This window comes from Takifugu rubripes, chromosome 13, assembly GCF_901000725.2.
Source record: "Takifugu rubripes chromosome 13, fTakRub1.2, whole genome shotgun sequence".
In the NCBI taxonomy this organism is placed as follows: Eukaryota; Metazoa; Chordata; class Actinopteri; order Tetraodontiformes; family Tetraodontidae; genus Takifugu; species Takifugu rubripes.
Window position 1 is genome coordinate 18,791,243 of NC_042297.1, and position 21,618 is coordinate 18,812,860.

General features: G+C 46.1%; 1 protein-coding gene across 3 annotated transcripts; it reads right to left on the reverse strand.

Annotated features, from left to right (window-relative positions):
• Window positions 1–445: 445 nt before the first annotated feature.
• Window positions 446–20,847, reverse strand: mrvi1 (murine retrovirus integration site 1 homolog). 3 transcript variants are annotated; one of them, XM_029845754.1, is made up of 37 exons: window positions 20,780–20,847; window positions 20,017–20,115; window positions 19,770–19,950; window positions 19,269–19,327; window positions 19,131–19,191; window positions 18,874–19,032; window positions 18,636–18,753; window positions 18,503–18,553; window positions 18,319–18,396; window positions 18,197–18,253; window positions 18,054–18,113; window positions 17,835–17,890; window positions 17,479–17,572; window positions 17,278–17,397; window positions 17,113–17,204; window positions 16,151–16,838; window positions 15,612–15,765; window positions 14,117–14,145; window positions 10,346–10,561; window positions 8,060–8,166; window positions 7,928–7,989; window positions 7,515–7,688; window positions 7,305–7,432; window positions 6,482–6,922; window positions 6,236–6,314; window positions 5,808–5,922; window positions 5,678–5,708; window positions 4,315–4,455; window positions 4,058–4,189; window positions 3,783–3,936; window positions 3,617–3,666; window positions 3,203–3,340; window positions 2,959–3,020; window positions 2,330–2,440; window positions 2,026–2,160; window positions 1,774–1,854; window positions 446–1,464 (listed from the first exon to the last, which is right to left on the reverse strand). In XM_029845754.1, the coding sequence occupies exons 1-37, from the start codon at window positions 20,784–20,786 to the stop codon at window positions 1,197–1,199; spliced, it is 4,788 nt and encodes a 1,595-aa protein (XP_029701614.1). In that variant the 5' UTR covers window positions 20,787–20,847; the 3' UTR covers window positions 446–1,196. The 3 variants fall into 3 exon arrangements, with proteins under 3 accessions (XP_029701614.1, XP_011608548.2, XP_029701615.1); XM_011610246.2 differs by having other exon boundaries at window positions 446–1,421; window positions 20,780–20,846; XM_029845755.1 differs by lacking the exon at window positions 1,774–1,854 and having other exon boundaries at window positions 446–1,421.
• Window positions 20,848–21,618: the final 771 nt, after the last annotated feature.

Below are 21,618 nucleotides of genomic sequence, written 5' to 3' on the forward strand. Positions count from 1 at the left end.
CCACGGGACATTGCGCAATCGTGAAGCAGCTTGTGATCTCTGGTGAGGACTGGGCGACATCCCACATGCACAAAAACACACACGCCGACAGCAGGAAATGACGGGAACGGGTTTCCGTCGAATGTGAGTGGATCGCCGGGGCGTTAGAACAAAAAAGAAAAAAAAAATTAAAATGTGGAGTGAGTGGAACAGTTGAGCGTTGATAAGGTGGGTTTCATGTGCCGGGGGGGGATTTATGAGAGGAGGGCCGAGAGTCAAATTATGTTTAATTGCAGTAAATGGTTTTCCCGAGTGGGTTATGGCGAGATTAAGCTGGAGAAAATTTGAGACCTATTGCTTAGTTTCTGCAGAAAATGTTCTACTTTTTTTAACCAAAATTCTTTTTTGCTGTAAATGAGGCAAAAACTTTGTTCTGAACAGTGGAAGCATTTAAATAACTGCAACATTATTTCAGGCACTTTTATTTAAAGATAGAGAAAAGAATAAAGGAGACAGCTGTGCAGGGAGATGAAAACCAGCCCGTTACCATCTAACAGTGCTCACTTATATGAGGGAAATCCATCAGTGCTCAGACACAACCCAAAGTGACACAGACAGTTAACTGCAACACGCGGCAGTTAAAGAGCTACTCCGGAATGCGTTCACATTTTTACGTTTTTAAATATACAGTAAAATTAAAAGAATCTTAAAAACATTTATATTCTATGTCTTTAAATAAGAAATCAAAGTCTCTCATTATCTAGTAGACCTGAGAGAATGTATTTTAAAGAGACAGTTCATCAAAAAAAAAAAAAAAGAATTAAATAATTGTAATAAAAAAACTGTCAGAAATCTCTCTAGACAACTATTCAAAGTGGTTGGACACTCCTGCCGGCCAGAGCTTGACATTGAATAAAACTGTCCCTTTAAAGATAAATAGATTGTTTTTTTTATTTATTCGTTAACACAAATATACATTTTTGACCTCAGTCGTCTCCTGAATGTACCCAAACCATAAATCAGAAACACTATCTCTGCATTACACTACATTATTGGTCCCTAAAGAAAGGCTCTCTTCATTTTCTGATCCATAGTTATCGTGTGAATGTGTCCAATGCACCCCCGTCCACGAGGTCTCCTGAACCGCTGTTGACCCTTGAGGGTCTGGGTCATGGACTCGTGGAGCCTCAGCGGGCCGATGGGGTCAGCTGAAGGGGTCAGGGGCTGACTGACACCTCGCTGTTTCGCCGTCCCTCCCCAGGCAAAGATCCACCTCTGCTTACGTGTCCTCGCGCCTGTTGTAGTATCCGCCGAAGAAGGTGAAAATGCTGATGATCAGACACATCACCACGAACAGCGTCAGCGCCATCAGGAGGAGGCGTCGACTCAGGGAGATCTTGGGGCAAACGCGGCCAATGAGGAGCAGGACCTCCTCCATCCTCCTGCGAGGACAACGATGGCACACTGAGATAAAATAAGATTCCTCTAAACAGAAAACAGCAGGATTACAGCGAATTACTGCAGTGAAGGGATTTTTGTTTCACTTGAACGTTAAAGGTCTAGTGTGTAAGATTCTTAATAATCCAAAAACAAAGCAAACCTTAGTTTAGAATCCTTTTACACTGATTCATGCCAGTCAGGATAAAATCTCTGGACCAATATTGGTGCGGGTCCCCCTCCGTGTACTTCCGCTCTACTATACTTATACTATACTAATATACATTTTAATCCGCAGTTCTAATTTCAGTCTCCAGAGACTAGTCTCATCTCTGCACAGATCTACAACAAACAAACCTCTGGACTGGGGATACTTGTGGATGCAGTCGGGATAAAAATCCACTTTGCTCCTCAGCAGTCGCCGTAGGTTCTCTAACACTGTTGAAAAGGGAGGGGGTATTAAAGTCATGCATGCTGCAATGTCCACCGCTAGATGTCGCCAGATCTTACACGCTAGACCTTTAACATTACGACGGAGCAGCCGAGGTGACGGGAGGTACGACGGGTTAAGGTGGATCTCTGTATTTTGGACTGGCAGATGCAGATTACCTGCTTTTGTTGATCTTTTTCCCACTCTCCTCATCTTTGTTTTTCATCTCCAGCAGTCTCTCGGCGATGTCCTCCTCCTCCTCCTCACGCCTCTTCTCCTGGAGGGCTTTACTATGCTTCAGTCCCTCCTGGTAGCTGTTGATATTTTACAGTGAACCGGTGACTGATGCTGAGTTTAAGATGGTTTATTAATTAAAATAAACCATAAAGCACCCCTGGTTACCCCCCAGTAAAGGTCAGGTTTATGATGAACGCTTCATTTAGGGTGCGAGTGTCTTGAGGAACCAGGAGTGCGAGGACTCACCCTTTGTTATAGGCCTCCTCCTCGATCTTTGCCTTGAGCTCGGCTCTGATCTCCTCCAAATTCACCGGTGGCTTGGCTGGCTCGCTGTCGGGCGCCGTCACGCTCTTCCCACTGCATCGTTTCGCAGGGGAGAGAACAATTACAGGTGGAAACCAGAGCATCGCCATGGTAACGGTCAGTTTTTAATGGGTGAAACACAGCGGGGGCGCTGGGTGGGGGTGGCGGGAACACATGCCGGGGCTGCCTCACAACACATCTTAGAGACTTGAAAGCTCGTCTGTGGAACCAGGATGTGTTCGGAGCCTCATGTCTGGACTTTGTCACGCTCACGCAGAAATGTTTAGATTAGGCTCCAGGACAGCGCATCCATCAGGTTGTTTTTCAGGCTTATGGGGATAGCTTCACCTCCACATCTGCGGTGTCCTACACATCCTGAAGGTCACCCAGGTCAAACCTCAGCTCAGAATGTTTTTGATAACTATGATTAAAAGCTCAGGTTTGTTTTGACTCATTGTTTTAAGGACTGTGTGGTGTCCTTGACATCTATTCAACGGGGGTTGGTGTGTGTGTGTGTGTGTGGGTGGGAGTGGGGGGGTATGTATGCGAGGGAAGGAGTACACGACACATACCATTCTGCTGCTGGCTGTGGGGCTTCTGTGGGCGTGCTGACCTTCACATCATTATTTTCACACTACAAAAGAGCGAAACACGCCGAGTTTGGACTTTTGCTCAAATGTGCCCTCGTCAGGTCTTTTTCATGAGCCAACAACAGCCTGCCGGGGTTTAATTCACTAATGCATCATCAATATTGTTGTTTTTTTTTAAAAAAAAACACCGGCTGTGTCGTTCTGCATCCTGACAGGAAAAACCTACCACGACAGGAAGAGCAGCTCCAGGGGTTGGTCCCGTGCTGGACCCTGAGACCGGGCTGGTGACTGGCGTCTGACCGGGGATGTTCAGGAGGTTAAACTTGGGCACCACGGCAACGCTCACCCTGCGTCTTGGCAGAGCCTGGACAGGAGGTGGAACAGGAAAGGGTTTAACAGGTATGTGATGTGACGGCTGAGTCTGGCAGACAGCGAGAGGACAAGATGGTGCCACTCAAACCTGCCTCAGAAAGCTCTCCAAGTGCACACCAGTTGAAAACCTTTGCGAAATAAGTGCACTTGAGGGCACTGACGCAGAATGATTGAAATAAACACTCCGCGTTCTAAAAAAGCTTGTATTTGTTTGAGACTGAAGAAGTGGTTTCAAAATATTCCAGCTCCAAAAATATCAGGCGTTTACCTTTCCAAGCGTGAGCGACATTGATCTTGACGGCCGAGGAACGCCATCATCTGCTCGGGCAAAGAGAGAGAAAATAAAGGTGACTTTCTGATTCAAAAATGTGCCGAGATCGTCAAGTTGATCATGAGATACGAAGGCCTGCAGACGGCGTCACGGCCCTTCTCACCTCCAGTCTCAACAGACCCTCCGTAGGAGCGATTTGAGTTCTGGTTGGCCAGCTTCTTAAACTCCGTCAGCTCGGCATGATCCTTCTCATACGTCCTCTTCAGGTTCTCCACGTATTGCATCATCACCTCGGTGGCCTTGCTCATGCGTTTCTCCTGTTTGCACCAACACGGAGCGGATCAGCGGCCGATGATAGAACCAGGCCTTCTTACATGACATTGTAGATGTAAACGGTCCTTTATATTTGTCCTCATACTGACACAAGTGCAGACGCACCTGTCGAACCGCCCCAACCAGCTCTGCCCTGCTGGAGAGCCGCCTGGCCAGCCTGTGCAGCACCGAGACCGTCTCCACGAGGCGCTGGTAGGACTCGCGCTGCTCCAGGTTCTGCCACTGCGGTGAGGTCACCTGCAGGAAACGCAACCAAAGCTCATGATGGGACACCTGTGTTCCCATTCTGTGGGGACATTTAAAGTGTGGGGTGTTTGGGAACCATGACGTTCCTCTATTTTCATCTGTTTTGGAGGACTGACCTTCAGCGCTCCTTTGAATTCCTCCAGTTCCTTCTCGGTGTCTTCCTCGGTCAGGTTCCTCTCACGTTCTGCCTGTTTCAGCCGCATCTCCAGAGTGTACTTGTCATTGCGAAAGGCCAGTGACAGCTGGACGAATGCGTTCTGCAGATAGCGAGTTGAGACTGAGAGCGCTACAACAAACGATAGCGAAGTGCTGCTAAAGGCAGCGCCGCAGCAGAGCGGAATGGTTCCGAAGACTCTCCACAGAAGTCTCCCACGGTATAAAACACGCACATCAACAAACATGTTTGGATGGCGGCGAGCGCAGATGATGCATTTTTTAGTGGTTAAAAAGCGTGCGGGGCGGTTGGGCAGCTCTGGAGCTGACATGCAGACTGAACAGTGACTCCAGCGCTTGACCTGCTGGTGTTTTTCCCGGGCGATCAAAGTTAGCCGAGGCAGTTTTCCACCGCGGAGGGGACGCGGCCCAGAGGAAATCTACGACCCCTGCCTGTCCTCAAGCAGATGCGTCCCTGAGGGATCGGCGAGAGGGGCCACAGTGCGAGGCTGACAGCGTCACTAATGTTTGCCTTTTCTCCACAGGAAATCGTTGCGTGTGTGTCATCAGTCAGGACCAGGAACCAAATAAAAAGCTTTCCTGTTGATACAGGCGTGCACTTTTTATGACATTTCAACTATTCCATTTGGGAACAAAAGGGGGGAAAAAGCGAGAGGGCTGCATGTGGCAGATGTGCAGCCTTGTGTTGACAACTGAGAAAGGACTCAACCAATTAAAAACCAATGCAAAGATGCACATAAATGTAATCTCTCCATAACTTTCTGTTAACCAGTTATTACTAATCAGGATGACAAGTGGCAACTACACTAACAGGCAGTGGGTGAGAGGCAGGAAGACACCCCTGGCAGGTCCTGTCCATTACCAGGAACCTTGGTGCTGTGGCCTAATTGTGCCACTGCCACCAGCACTACTTTCACTACACAAATCTGCTGCTAGCAGGAGGTTAGTATAGCTAAGCAATAGCCTAGCTCAAGCTAAAGATTACAAATCATCTGAAAACAGGAATATTAGTCATTTCACAGCAAATAGAATAACAATCTGTTACTTTAAACCAGAATTTGGCCATAGCAGCTACTACATCTGCTTTTCAGTTGTGAATTTCAGGATTGTTGTCGTTTAATAGTGTCGCGAGAGTGTGAGCTTCAGCCACAACTTGTGTGAGTGTGGAGATTTCAAGAACTGAACACTTTGTTCCTGACAACTGATTCCACACATATTTCCAGCCCACAGGTAATATTTAGATAGCAAAGACTGTAATGACACATTTATTACAAGTCAGCGTCAAGCACGCGCGTGTGTACAAACCTCAATTTCTTTTTCTGTGAGCGGGGGTGCACTGGAAAAGGAAAAGAAAAGGGGAGGTGTTACGCTTGTGATGAATAAACATGAGTGGTTGGAATCAGTGTGAGCTCCGGCAGCCGCTTCTGTTACGCACCAGCCCGGTAAACCTCGGTGAAGTTTGAGTTTCCGCAGCATCACATCGGAAATGTTGGGCATGGCGTCAGACTTCTCTTTAGCCTCCTCACTCCCAGCCGTGCTTGGTGAAGCACCTAAAAGCAGAAAGCGGACACAGACGTGGTGCTTCAATCCACCGTGCAAATTTCAACAAAGCGTCGACGTCAGACCCTGTTGTCTATTGTTTTATTAATATTTTGGGCTCTACCCTAACAACCGAGCCATCTGCTGACGGGAAATCAATTAATTCCTTATTACAGCCCTGCCAGGAAATGGGTGGCATGGAGGAACAAAAACACAAGAACAAATGATCGGTCCTTTTCCCAGAGATCCAGGAAGTGCCCACCCTGGACAAACCGCTGACAGGAATCTCCGTCTTATACAGACCAGACAGCGAAAAAAACTCACCTTTTTCCTGTTCAGCAGCTTCACTCAGGTCTGGTAGCGCAGATCCGGCTATGCTTTGGTTACGCATTAGCTTGTGCTCCTTTGAAGCCAAACACACACACACACACACACACACACACACACACACACACACACACACACACACACACACACACACACACACACACGGGGGGGTGAATGACTTTTCTGAGTTTACAGCAACAACATATTAGAACTGAAGGCTAATTTGTGTGCTAAGTGTTTTACCTCTTTAAATTTGGACAGTTTGAGCAGGCTCCCGGGCTGGGCGGAGAGGTCGCTGTATCCTGAGGCCTTGAAGACGTTGTCTCTGTCTGAGAACGTATCCTCTGGTGTTGGTGGTAAACCCTGAGCTCCACTTCTGGAGGCAATGCTGCCTACAGAGTCCCAGGAGACAGCCCTCATCAGAGGAGGAAAAGCCCCGATCGTCTTGATTTCGGCCGTACAGGGCGCCTGTTGGGTTGGAGGTCGGGGGACGGGCTTGGCCACCCCCGTGGCCGGAGCCAGGTTGAGGTTTCGACCTCCGTCATCTCCTTTGGAGACAGCAGCCGGACTCCTGGATACTGCTGGATCAAAGTTCTCCTTCTGTACAGCATAACGGGGCGTCAGAGTCCCTGAGGAAACTTTCCTCTTCTCATTTGGCTTCCAGTCCACCAGCAGTCTGTTTCCCTGAAGAGAGAACGCAGTTACCGATACAGTTAGTGTCTCAGCTGGGTTAAGTCTTCTGAGGATGGACAACCAACACCAATGCTACCATGGAAACCTGCTCAGAGAGGCCACACGATCAACCCAAACTACAACAACGCTCTATTACGACTCTATTATTCTGGCTGCCTGATCCTGTGTGGCCTTCCAAATGCTGCCAGGGATTCTGTTTTCTAATCCATCTCTAAGTAACAGATTCAACTGTTTCACCTCAGTTCTTATAAAAACTTAAGCAAACTTCTTTGTAAAACTAGAGCTTGAAGATGCAAGTCAAATGGCCACACGCTGGCGGGTAGATTAACCATACGACCACGAAGCCAATGGAGGTTGAAGCGGATTTTCTTACCTGGCTAACGGTCTGTGAGCTGATGTGGCTTGTTTCTGTGTGTCCCACAGCCGAAAAAAAGACTTCATTCCCAGATTGTGGAGCCACAGCGCACGTGGAGGAGGATGCACTCGGAGCTGAAGAAAGGCCTGTGGTCAAAAAAGGCTTCCGTGAGGTTTTTCACAATATAACTAATGTTTCGGAACGATTAAGCACAACAGCGCAACGTGCCTGTCGGGGACTCGGAGAGGCTGGTGGTGGAGCGGCGGCCGCGGCGAGTCAAAAAGCGGTCGCTGACCTTCTTGGCCTGCTCGAGGAGCTCCAGGTTCTTCTGTCGGTCCTCCTCAGACAGTTGCAGCTCTGGCAAATGATCTTTGACCAGGTCGATCACGTTACCGGTGCTGTCTGAACACAAAAAGAAAGCTCATTTAGCCTCTCCTCGTCTCCTTTTATAGGATTTACTGAAGAACCGTCTGAGCGCAGCTGCATCTGAAGGGGAATTCCTGTCATCCTAAATAAGAACTTACAGCAGGACGTCAGCCAATAATTCAGGAGATGATGAAAACGTTCTTTCCTGACGCAGACAGATTCATGTTCTGAAATGTTCTGAAGCTTCTCATCATATCAAAGAGGTTTTTACCCACCGACTGTGGTGATGGGCCCCCCAGATGAGCTCCTGGACAGCCGACTTCTGGGACTGTGAGGCCTGAGTGGGGAAGTGGTGGGAGTTAAAGCACGTTTCTCTCGTTGACACCGTAAAAGTATGAAAATGGGACCTGTTCTGTTCCAGGGGCTGGCCGTCCTGCTGCACTACTGTAGCCTGCTGGGGGTAGACGATCGTGGGAGCGGTCATGATGATGGCTCGACTTTCACCTGGTGTCGACTGGTGGGTGAAAAGGGTCAAAGAAAGTTAAGGACAAACCGGAATCCACCCTGGACAGGTCAGAGGTCACTCAGAGCAGTCTCATACGTCCTCATAAACTGGAACATCTCACATAAACATACTAGGATTTGGTTTAATCTTGCAGACATTTCCTGGGAAACAACACGGACTTCCTCTGGATCCTCAGCAACGGGGCACTTTCTGCTCATCTTTAAGTTTCCTAAGAATAACCGACCTTCCCCCGAATTAATTTACAAGCGAACCAACTGTTAAGAGGAAAGGCCATTTCTGTAGTGCCTGGCTTTTCTACAGCATGTTTGACATAGGACTGATGCAAATCACTTGTTTTATTACAGATAAGAGTGGGTACATTAAAATGTAATTAAAGATAAAAGAAAATGGTCATCTGAATCAGAGTTAGCTTTTCTGCTACATGTTGTCAGTGTCCAGGGTCAATTCTGCTTATTTTCCCTGTTTCATGCTGATCTGCATCAATTTTAGTTCAGATTTCTGACGTTAAAGTGAATTTTGTTTACGTCATACGTTTACTTTGCTTAAACCCATCACCTGTGTCTCCTTGGCTCTCACCTGTGCTGCGTGCTTTATTTTAAGTCCTGTATGGATTGCGTGTGGATTTATTTCTGACCTGATTGAAGAGTTTGGAACCGTGTTTAAGCTTTTCTTCATCCTTCCTGTTTGGATTATTAGTCTGGCTCCGACCTCCTCATCTCCCCGCGGTATAAATCAGCAACTCTTTAATCTCAAAGCGTGTGATGAATGTGGTTTATAATTGAGGCTGTGCAGAGGTGCAGGACTCATATTCCCGCAGGTATAAACCCTTCTAATGGAATACACAAAACCTGATTTATTTTTAAAATTCTCCAAAACCTTGTCCACCCATCAACGATAACTACGCAAATAAAACTAGATGGATATCCAACACTCTTCCTCTGAGAGCTCCTCTCAGGCCTTATCTCTGCGCCGGAGTCCAAACAACATGATTTCGTGCGTGCGTGCAGCTGCAGGAAGAACGCCGCTGCGCTAAAGGTAGAAATGTTTTACAGCCTTGGCAAACGTCCTGGTGATTCAGCCGCCTGAACGGTGTGTTCAAGCGCAGCTGAAGACACATTCGCTCTGCAGGAAGTTTGTTGACATCTGGACTTTTTTTTTCTTTTTAAATCGTATGACATTTTGACAATTGCGCAATAATATTGCTGCTTTCAACATCGGTGGGTTTGGATAATAAACCCTGTTTTCCAACTTATACATTACAAGTTTGAGAAAAGTAAGGATGCTGCATAGAATGATTCAAATTTTGATTCACAATCATACACAAAAAAGTTACTATGATGGAAATAAATTGCATGTACATGTAAGTAATTTCTTGTTGGATGATCTTAAAATTATACTAATTATAAAGAGAAGAAACTTGAAACCAAAGGAATTTTGCAATTTATAGGAAATGCATCGGGAAAGAATGAATAAAAGATGTCAATTTTCAACGATATCTGAAGCATTCAAAAAGAGTGAAGATTCATTTTTTCCAGTTAATTAATAAGATGCATTGAATTAAGTTTCTGTTCAACTACATCATACTGCCGGAAGGGGTCGCTGTAGCTGCGAATATATTTAATATTAGTGATAATTAAAGGATGTTGGGATATAACGAGGAGAGTCGCTTCTACTACTTTTTGCCTCAAAAGGTGTAAAAACAAGTTACAGTTGCCCAAAACAATTATGTGAGCATAAATTGACATTATAGAACCTTTAAATGTGATGAATACGACAGCAAATTTAAGGTTCAGTGTGTTATCTTTCGTTATAAAGCTAGCATTCTTTTAATAGCGAAACCTAACTAAAAAAATTATTGTGTTAGAACTAAAAGTCAAATGCCACTATTTATATATGAATCTCAGTCTTAAAGGGGAAAAAACATTTAATTTCTGAATAAATGCAGAAAAATAAGTTTGTAATTACACAATATTTTACATGTGCAAGGTAAGCAGGAAAAATCTAAACTAATAATATCTGTCAAATCATTTGGATTTCTTGGATAAAAGCACAACACTGTTTGATCTGAGACACAAATTCCAAATTTGTCAGTGTTCATTTTTAGGTCTTCACATGCTTCTCATTATGTCCAGCAGTAACACGTTAGGTAACAAAAATGTGCGCTTACTGTGCTGGGAGAGCTGGATGAACTGTCCAGATCTTCAGGTGAGTCCTCCTCTTCCTCAGGCAGTGTGGGCATGGCGGGGGGCAGTGAGGGGCGTGATCGGGTGTGTGGGAAAACAAAAGGGCTCTCGGCAGCAGAGGGGGCCTCAGGGGGCTTCTTAGGGTTGAGATCGCTTCCCTGAATGGACGTCTGAGGGGAGCGTTCCCTGTCTTCCTGAAACTATAGAGGTAGAAATCACGTATGTGTCGAAGAAACACACACACATGCACACAAACACACATGCACGTCTGTGGTGTGGAGCATTAATTGAAAAGAGATGCACGGAAAGAAAAACTTTTACAGTCACGATAACAAAAACCACCATCACCATGTTCAAATCCTTATATAGCCACATTCTCCACGGCCTCAGGACTAAATGATCAGCAACAGGTCCCAACAGGCTTTTACATCCAAAACATCAAGTCCATCAGAACATGAGCTTCAAAGAACTTTAACTGCACTGCTGCTGAGTTCTCTCGGACTAACATGTTTTAATTTCTGACTTGATGGAAGCTTTTATCAGTCCTGAGAAAAAGATTCAACCCTGTTTGTGTAGCAGCAACTTTAGATGTTTGGAATCAAACGCCTGCCCCCCCCCCCCCCCCCCCCCCCCCCCCCCCCCCCTTCTCTTTACAGTAAAAATGACAAACTCTGCTGAAGCCTCAGTCCAACTCCAACTCCAACCAACACTAAGAAAATATGTGAATGTTTGGATCGTTTATTTTATTGACCATAATCTGAGCCCTTTACTTTAGGGAGAGTGACCAGGGTTCTCCGGTCACCTGACCTAAATGTGGGAAGTGCTCAGGCCTTTTAATCAAGATAAAACATGGTGCAGACAGATTGTCATCTGGAAGGTTGTCGGTGCAGTTCCCAAAGGACCTGATGTTGCTCGCTCTCAAGCTTACACGCTATGTTTATTATGGTCATGTCTCTCAGAACTGTGTTAGCTTATATCCAATATCCCAAGTGTTCTGGGAGGACAGTCTGAGGCGCAACCTGCTCCTGGTGGAAACTCTCATGGACACAAGTTCAAAAAAAACATGATGAAAACATGGCTTTTCCCATCATCTACCTGGTAAACAAATTGGCAGCCATAGCAGGAAGAAAGAAAGACAACGTTAAAAGTGTCTATAAAATAAAGAAAACAAAAGTGAAACGCGATCTATCAAAGGTGCATTCATAGGAGGCTTTCTGTTGTCACCAGTGATCCGAACAGCTTGAAAAATCAGCTCCGGTGTCATCATCTGTTGTGTAATCAGATCTCAGGATTCCACCAAACAAGAGCGTTATTAGAAGATTTCGTCATGCGAGTGAACCTCTACCAAACCAGTCGTTCTTATATGAGCAGCAGGATGGACACAGGCACCCCCTCTTCTCCAGGCCTCACTAAGCGTTGCTGATTTAAAGGACTGGGCTTTATTTCTGCAGCAGAGAACTCTCCCAGGAACATATTCATGCAAATCTGAGAACCTGAGCTGGTTAATTACAGCTCAGGGAAAAGAAAACATCAACCAACGTCTGAAGAGCTGACGTCTGGGGCTGCACACACAGCACGAACGCAGCTCGGATTGTTAAGTGTAAATATTAAGATGTCCATATGCAGGCCTGTGTTTGCTGATAAAGCAGTGCAGGTTCAGCTTGGGTGACTTGTGGCTGATTTCAAAGGTGCAGAACACATCTAAGGCAGGAGGAATCCTCGGCGATCCTGGGCCGGGGTATCCAGCGCCTGCTCAGTGTCACAGGTTCTGTGATCACACAAAAGCAGTGACTCTATAGAGGAAATGAGTTGTTTAACCGACTCCCAGTCAGCTGCCGGGATATTTCCTGACCGCAAGAACTCTGTCAAACTGTAAATTCAACGTTCTTTCTCAAGCTGCAGCGTTTATGCAGCCCAGGAGGTTTCCTTTTGTTCCCACACTTCCTGCACTGCCGCTGTAAAACATTTGATCTGCCATATTTTAACCAAGAATGGCAGATTCCTCTCACACCTGAAGAGAGCAGCTCTGCAAATTAAAGCAATTTCCCTGGAAAATACCAAATAAGGAGATGAATGAAAGCGTCAGACATCAGAGTATAAATAGTCGGTATGATTGCAGCCATCCTGACAGAAGCAAAAGAAGCAACGGCCTCTTTAAAAACTGATTAGGCCCACACGGAGATGCCCGACAGTCCCCTGCAGATAGTTTCCCTGGCAGATTATGAAGCTAATTGAATCGCAGAGATTATTTCCTGGGGGACGGATCACACAGACCAAAACAAAGGCCGTCCCTTTGCTACAACCTGTTCATGACATGGAGACCGCGCACTGATCCCCTGAAAGGACAACACAATTGTTAACGATTTCTTCTCGCTCCAACCCGCCTTTAAGCTGTCTGCACGAGGGGGACGAAGGGACAAATGGCCTCCTCCCCTCCTCCGTTACATAAGACCAATGACTCCTGCCAGATTTGTAAAAAATGTGGCTCTGCACGGCTGAGAGAGGAAGTGCTCGCTACACGGAAGGTCCGAGGAGTGTGAGAAAGGAGGTGATGTGCTGGTATCGATAGTGAGGAAGCAGATCCACTGATGGAGCAGGAGAGAGAAAAACACGGCGACAAACATCCATAAGGAGCAGCTTCGTCTAGACAAACACCTGAGCATGTAAACTCACCCCGGGGGCAGCAACCGCTCAGCTCTGCTGGAGCGAGAAAAAGTCCAGAGAACCACAAGATGCAGAAGCAGCGAGAACATCCCGAAGTGTCCACATAAAGTCCACACACCTGCCCAGCAGAAGAGCATGCAAACGGAAGGGGGCATGCAAATTACCTGAGTCCACCAGCAGCCCCGCGGAGACACGCACACCCCTGCCAATCTCCTCAACTACCAAACTGTCACTCTCAGCCTGCAGCTTCAGAAAACTCCTCTGTCCTCGGGGCTTCTGCTTCCTTCTCCCGTCCCCTCTGTTCCCTGTCTTTTTTCAGCCGCTGCCTCTTTTTCACTCCTGGGAGCTTTGACCATTTAAGGAGAAGGGCTCTGTACGCCTGTGGAGCGTGTGTGTGTGTGTATGTGCATGTGTGTGTAAGTGTGTGTGTGTGTGTGTTCTCCAAGGATCATCCCTTAGATAAATCCTGAACAAATGTATTATTTGTGTGAGATTCGGTGTTTTTGTTTCCTCTGTAATCCCAGTGTAGGAGGCCATCTTGAGAATGTTGTTGCATGTGACAGCATGTTTATGGGATGTTGTATCCATCCAGCCCGTGTGCGAGACGCATCTGCCGCCGCGCTCTTGACAGTCGCCACCGCTGAAGTCGCGCTGGCAAAACCTTTGCTCCATTTCAACAGCGAGCACAATGAACGCATTCGTCCTGAGCGATGCGGAAAAGCAGAGCACAGCGGCCGCATTGTTCAGAGGCGCACATCTGACATTCACAGCGAATTACAGCTTCACAGCCCGATTTCAAGATGAGCTAAAGCAGTCAGATGTTCTTTTTAGCCCTTAAAAACTGCCCTTTCCCCTCTGAGATAGTAAGGTTTTGCTCTTCTGAATAATAATTGGATGGTTTTCCACATCCTTACAAACAGAAATGCTGAAAAATGACAGAGACAAACCGGCCGGGGATCCAAAAGTACTGCACGGCGAGGCTGAGTCTGGAGGAGATGAAGTTTGAAGCAGCGGCGAACAAGCAGAAAAAAAGCTGTTGCACAACGTCGCACATACACAGAAGTGAAAAAGTGATGTGTGTGTGGTCTCACCTCACTGCAGCTGCCTGGTCCTGTGCCACCTGTATGAACCAGAGCACAGAGAGCAGAAAAAAACAAGCTGATTTGCATTTGACAGGAAAAGCATGAGAGATGCAAATCTAACAAGACGGTTAAATAAAGAGCAGGGGTCAGAAAGAGGACGAAGAGAGACTTTCTTTATGCTGAGGATGATGTTGACAGACATTTGTTTTGGTTTTTACCTCGTCTGGTTGGTTAAACGACTTTAAATTTGGTTTCAGGAAGTGTGTCCCCCACCCCCCACCTCTGACACCTTCATAACTAAGGGCAACAATAACCTGGCAACCATCATGAGACGTTTGATCTGCTGGTCAAAAGCTCTTCAGCTCTGATGAAGACTATTGTGTTTTCGCTCATCTGCAGAATTGAACTGAAACCCCACATGAAGCATAAATCCATTCTAAATGTAGGAAACCTGCAGTTGGTGCTTGACTTTGCTGAGTGCGCCGTTTGTCCTCTTTCTTTTTTCCTCTCTTTTTCATTCCACATCAGGCTTCCTGGAATTCTCACCAGTTCAAGCTGCCCTCACCAAGTGATTCACATTCTAGTTATAGAGCCTGACTTTTTTGTGTGTATCTTCTGATTTAAAATGTTAAATCAGAAGATAATTTAATCACTGAGCTTCTGGTACCATAATGTTTTTGAACAATGCATGCCAAGTGTTTATTTTCCTTCCTGCTTCTTCAACACGAGCTGATCGACATCAGCAGGGCAGCAGAACAGAAAGCTTTATAACAAAAGCCACTGAAGAACATTTATAGAACATCATTCTGTAATTGTTTTTAGGAATCATGGACTATCGTGGTTGTACTGCATTGATGTGGTACCACTTTATTATAATAACAATTGTATCAATATTATTAATAGTAGTACCTATGCACTACCACTAGATGGCAATAACAGCCGTGTTAACGGTAGCCCTCATCGCTTTCTGTGGATTTTATTCACTTGGGTTAGCTAAGAGAATTCATATTGAACAGTAAAAAGAAAGCCCGTTTCCCTCCTAAATATTATAAATTCATCTCCCATGATCTTCCTGAAATCACTGGGCTCCCTGCAACAGTGTTGCAAAATCCATCCAAGCAGCATCTACACTGGTCCCTGTAAAGGCTCATCAAACTGTGTGGAAGGAAGCACTTAAATGTGGTCTCACATTTATCATCACTTATAAAATATACATCTGTCGTAAATATCAGCAAGACCAGGAACCCCTCAATAATCCCCCAAAGCTTTAAATCAATACCAGCAGTTCTAAAATTTCCCCCAGTTGAATTTATAATGGAGTTAAAAATACCTTCGATCCATTCTCCTCCCCCTGGCCTTCTTTAACAGATAACAACTTCCCCAACAGAGCTATGTAAATAACGGCTGCACTTATTTTCAGACATCCTCAGGGATTACCATCAGAGAAGGAAGTGACCCCATAACCCAGCATCACCAGGACCATATGAGTCGCAGCCCATCGTACCATTCAGGGGGAGCTGTGGAGGCTCTTTGACGTCGGGAGATGGGGGGGGACTTTCTGCTCTCGCCTCATTTTCAGGCTCTGTCCATCCTTCTGACTCCACCGCCGGACACGTGGCATGCGTCCTGAAATCAGCCGACGGCTCGGGACCTGCAGACTTATATACGGGATATGAAAAATCACAATAAATCAACTTTTGACTTGAAAAGTCAGACTTAATGTTGCGAGATGGGGGGAGTGGGTGTTTATTTGTTTTAGCTGTAAATGTCTCCTATGCATGATTTGAATTTGGTCCAATCTGTATGACACCAGCACAACCTTCTGGATTGCACTGTGGGAAAAAACAGGACCATCAGACTGCTTCCTCCCTTCTGAGCCAAAGAAATCTGCACAGGCTTGAAAAATGTGAACATAACTGTGATTCATTTACTGCCATTTTAATTTGGCCGTAACAAACAAACACAGCAGTAAATGCCTGAACTACAGTCGCATCAAATAAAAAATATTGGGCTTTCTTTGGGCCACACACATTTTCTACACACCTGAGCTGAAGCTTGTGTGATTCTGGCCTCCAGACAGCTGAGCTGCTGGTCGGTGTCAGCCGCTCGCTCCAGAGCCTCCTCCACTCTCCGAGTGATGCTCTCCATCCTCACTGTCACCTGGCTCACCCTCTGCTCGCTCTCCCTCACCAGCTCAGCCTTCTCCATGGCGTTGCTGACCAGCGCCTCCATCCGCCTGAGGGTTGTGAGAAGACCATTGGCGGTCACCTGCAGCTGGGTTGTCTCCGCTGCTCCCCCAGAGTCCTCTGTGGCCACTGCTGCATCCCTCAGGAGCTTCTTCGTGGGCCTGTCCGCGTCCTTCTCCTCTGTGTTGGTCCCTTTGTCGGTGTGAACAACTGTGCCGTCTGTTTGCTTGCTTTCACGCTCCTGTGCAGATCTGAGGGAGGTTTGCAGGTGGCGGAGCTGCTCCTGCATATCACTGATGGTTTGCTCTGCCTGCTGGAGCTTCTCTTCGGTCTCAGAGACGGTTCTTTTTTTGCGGCCCGTAGCTCCCTCTGATCTGCAGGCTTTCCACCAGTTCACCACAGCCACCTTCTTGGCATCCTGGACATTAATCTGGCTCCCAGTCTGGCTTTGCTTTTGTTCGTTCTGCTCGGAGGATCTCCGGCGCTCCTCCACCTTCTCCCCTTTCTCCTCCCACATGCACTTGTGCAGCTCCAGCTCCTGCAGCCTGAAACCAGTACCGCTTTATAAACATCTCCTTCTCCCAGTGTTATGTCTGCAGTTACCAAGGGGCACTAAACCTGCACTTATCCCTGATAGAAGCGAACACACAGCAGATAGTAACTGCGAAGGTTTGTGTAACGGAGATGATCATAAATACGCTGTCAGAACCAGATGCCCCTTTTATTAGGAGGCTTCTCAGAACAGAGAGTAACATCAACCAATTCCAGTCTGTTACCATAACAGGAGAACGGGTGGGTATTAAAAAAAAACTCACATACACATTGACAAGCTGCTGCTTGATGCTTGCCTGTTGTTGCTGTCGTAAAGCAAGCGGCCTCTCGGGCGTCTCTGGGGCGGCAGAGTCCTGCGCCTGAGAGAGGGCACATTTTTACACGGACTGGTCCCAGAATTCACCCGCCCACCAGCGTGTCTCCTCCACTCACCCTGTCGCTGTGCCTGAGGTGCAGGTGTCTGAATACGTCCGCCGACTTGATCCTGTGGATGATGCTCTGAATGTCGTCACCGTGCCTGCGCAGAGGCGGCAGCTCCAGAGGTCGGTGATGCTGCCACGGGTGATGAGAGGTCAAATGAAACCGGGCGGTTCGGGGAGGGGCAGTGAAAGCAGTAAAGGAAACCGCGCCTACCTGCTGCACATCCTGCAACTCGCTCTGCAGGGATCGGTGGTTCGGAGCTTCCCGAGCGTAGAGACTCTGAAGACTAATACAGTGTCTGTCATATCTGCACCGGAAGAATGTGGGAGTCAAACTCATGTCCAGCCCAAACGTTTCAATGTTTCCATCAATGCTTCGACAGCTGATCCACGATCGTATTAAAGGGGACTCAAGAAAAGTGAAATTTGGATAAATTATCAACCAAAGGAGGTCTGTTTCCAGGCCACAGTGAAGATTTATGAGAAAGTTTAACACCCACTAAGCCAGATGTGACACAATAAGGGCCCTGAACAGTGTTCCACGCTGATCCACGGTGCCGTGCTGGTTACCTCAGGAGAATTTGGTGCGAATGCTCCTGAAGCCTCATCAGCTCTGACTGCAGACCCTGAAACACAAAATGGTGCCGAATAACAGCCGAAACACACTTTCAATCCAGAAGGAAAATGACAAGCACCTCCTCCTGTCAGTCACATATTAATAAACCTTCTCTACAGGTAAAGTTTTAGATTCCAGTCTCTTTTCTGCATGTTGGCAGTGTCATAGTGTACCTCGATCATGTTGTGATTCTCCACATGAGCGCTCTTCATCTTATCCATAAGCATGTCTCTCTGCAGGGAAGCAAGTGAGGTAAGACATTAACAGTCATTCCCACGCCAACAGGACTATTCTCTGAGTCCCCCGGCAGACCGACCTTTGTGATTTCTGTATCTCTCAGCGTCAACAGAACCAGAGTTTCCTCAAGTTCTCCCTGCAAACATGACAACAGTCAGCTCACACTTCGCCCCACACACCAAAGCGCTCCTCTCTTCCTACCCGCAACTCAGCGTTGACCTTCCTTAGCTTGTTCGTGCTGTCCTCAGAAAAAGCTCTTTCGACACCGAGCTTCTCGTTCTGTGGAGGATCGACATCAACATCGGTCACATGTAAAGGTCGTTTCGCACAAGTCGGAGCATGTGGGGACATGAGCTGCTGGTTTCACATTTCAAAAGAACCTTACCTTGTCTTCAAGTCTCCTGATGTGAAGCTTGTGGCATTCAATTTCATTGCTCTAAACACAAGCACATAAATACATAGATGTAGATAGCAGACGCTCAAATAAACGTGCTCGCAGAGTTGAGTTTATGGTGTACCAGTTTGGTGCAGCTGGTCTGGGAGCGGCTGGCTCGCTCCTGGGCCTCTTTAAAAGCCCGTCTGGTCTCCTCCAACTCTTCAGTCAGAGATCTGACCCTTGTTGCTGACCGCTGAGCACTGCAACAGTAAGACTCACTGCTTTATTCCCCTCCACTTAAAGACCCCAGGGTTAAACACTGTGTGATTACAGCGGTGATGTTATTGTTTTGGTCGGCGTGACTGCGGTTTGTCCCTCACCTGGCCAGCTTCGCTCGTAACTCTGTCACCTCCAGGGTCAGCTGCAGGTTTATGTCTTCACACTGAGCCACGCTCCTCAGCAAGCTGCTGTTCTGCTCATTCAGCTTTCGGTGGGCACGTTTGAGCTCAGCCACCGTTCCTAACAGGTCTTTGTCATCACTGAAGCCAGAACGGTGAAGTCAATGGGCGGTATGGTGACACACACACGTGAAATGAGCTCTGATTAAAGAGGGGAAATCTAAAGCGTGAGCTCTAACCAGGAGCATTGGGGGCTCTCAGAGGGTGTATCTTGGCTTGGACCTCCGGAGAAATCAAGACCTGAGAGAAAATTAAGTTCACTGTGTGATGTGTTAAAGAAGGAGGAGTCGATTTGGAGACACCCCCGCTCCACCTACCATTTACAGGCATGTTTGAAGGGCTCGGCCATGCTGCATGAATGCCTTCCACATCAGTGCTGAAACACAAGACAGGCTTTCAAAAATTGCTGATAACTTTTAGATTTGCAAAAGTAATGACAAAATGCATATTCACCCTTTTTTGCCTGCTTTTTAATACATGAGGTAATAACTAACTACACGGGGAGACTCAATATATATCGTGTGCCTGGGTTTTCGTGGAAAAGCATAAAATCTAGCAAGAAAATGATGCCGTCATGATAGAAAAAGTGTTTTTTTTAAATGTCAATGCTGTCTTTGAATACATTATTTTCACTTTTGACTGGCAATTTGACAAATGATCCTTTAGTAGCTTCATTTAAATAATAAAAAAGTGCTACATTCAAAAAAGATTTACAGAAGCAGTTGCATGAAAAAGAATTCATTTTGTAAGTGTATTAGGCTGTATGTTTTCCTTCTCTGTGGAAATCAGGCGTCTCTCCTTGTTCTTCGCTGTCTCACCTGTCCTGGCTGCACTGGGTGATCCATTCTCTCATTACGGAGTGGAAAGCCTCTCTGCTCACATGTGGATCCTGACAGTCGGGGTCCAGCAAGTGTCGCAGGGCGGCCAGCCGCTCGTGCTCGTGACTCTGAGTCGTCATGCTCTGCAGGTAATGGATGATGGTGGAGGCCAAGACTTCCCCTGCAACCACAGAAACAATGCTTTATGGGCGCCTTTGTGACTCTTTAGGGGTAAAGTGCCGTCTACCTGTACTGGAGCTGTTACATGCATCATACAGGATCTCGAGGAGTTCATGTTCAGAGAAGCCGCTCCTGTCGTTGTCATCTTCATCACTTGCCCCACAGGCTGGTGGTTCCCAGACCGAACAGCAAAAGTCCATGTTCAGATAAGGAGCATCTTTGGGATCTGTTTAATCTCCTGAACAGCTCAAACACCATAAGGGCGAGAACAGCTCTGTCAGCCTCAGACCCCTTTTTGCTCTCATTAAAGAGACTTTTCTACCTTTGTTGTTGAAGCTTATTAGACTTAAACTCACAAAGATTTGACTGCTGCTGGACTCAGGCAGCACTTTTTTCCTAGTTCTGAAGCTTTTTACTCCTCTGGTGTTGTCATAGGTGACTCCATAAACTCTCTCGCTGATTCTCGTTGATGTGAGGACGACCTTTCAGTGGACATTGTCGGATTTGCATAAACAGTTTTTTTATGTTCTCAGAATCAGAATTCTTTATATAAAACTTCAGTCTAAAAGCTTTGATTGCACTTTTGTTGCTTTAATTGTGACACTCCTCACATCATCTGGCACATCTTAAATTAATACAATATTACTTTAGAAGTCAATTCGTACTTTGACATTTATGAAGATCCATTTGAATTTTTGTTCAAATAACTAAAAAACAGCTCCCAGTCCTATATTTATCTAATGTTATTTGGCCAGTTACAGAGAAAACTGTATCCGACTGAAAACTGAGATATTGTTGAACTAAGTAGTTAAAGAAAAGACTTGACTTACTTTCCATCCAGGCTAGTTCCTGTTTTGAAGGGAGGAAATGCGAGATATGTAATTAAGCTTTAGAACATCACATTTCCATTACTGTCCAAGTCCTCCTCGAATTTACAGTGATGATAAAAAGGGAAATGTTCAAGGTGCTCTCAAGGCTGTTTTAACTGCTTCACATCAAAACCAGCTGACATCTCCAGCCCATTTCTGCCCCCACCCCATCCCACTCCTGCCTGTCCTGCTGGGGTCTTCAACAATGGCGCGCTGGGAGGTTTTTCCATGATCGTTTCACATGTCTGTCAGGCAATGCTTCTGCATTCAGCCAGCAAATGTGGGACCCAGTTTTGTTTATTTGTTAAGGAGTCTGTGTCTGGCAAGTGACATAATTGCTGCTGCTATTTTGCAGAAATGGGTCAGGAGGGCAAGTTCAAAAGGGATAAAGATACAGAAAAAATGATTGGTTTGAACCACAATAATCATGGCTCCGACCGTAAATGTTTTTGTTTTTTTTACATCTGCATCACATCACATCATCACATATAAATCACACGTGATTTAGAAAAATTTAGAAAATTAGCAGAAAAGAATTCAACAACTTGCCTCTGAACACTGAGTTAATTATACTGAGTGAACCATATTTCTTCTACCAAAGGCAAATATATAAACTCTTTTATTGCACAAAAATGATTCACTAAAGCATTCCACAAACTGTTTTAGAGTTGATATTGGTACTTACTGTTTTATTTAGTTTGTTCTGAAACAAGATCACATCTTCTCTGGCATTTCTGGTGATTTATCTGTTGTGAACTGAAACTGTTTTTATGAGCATGAACAATTTTGGTTAATTTGTG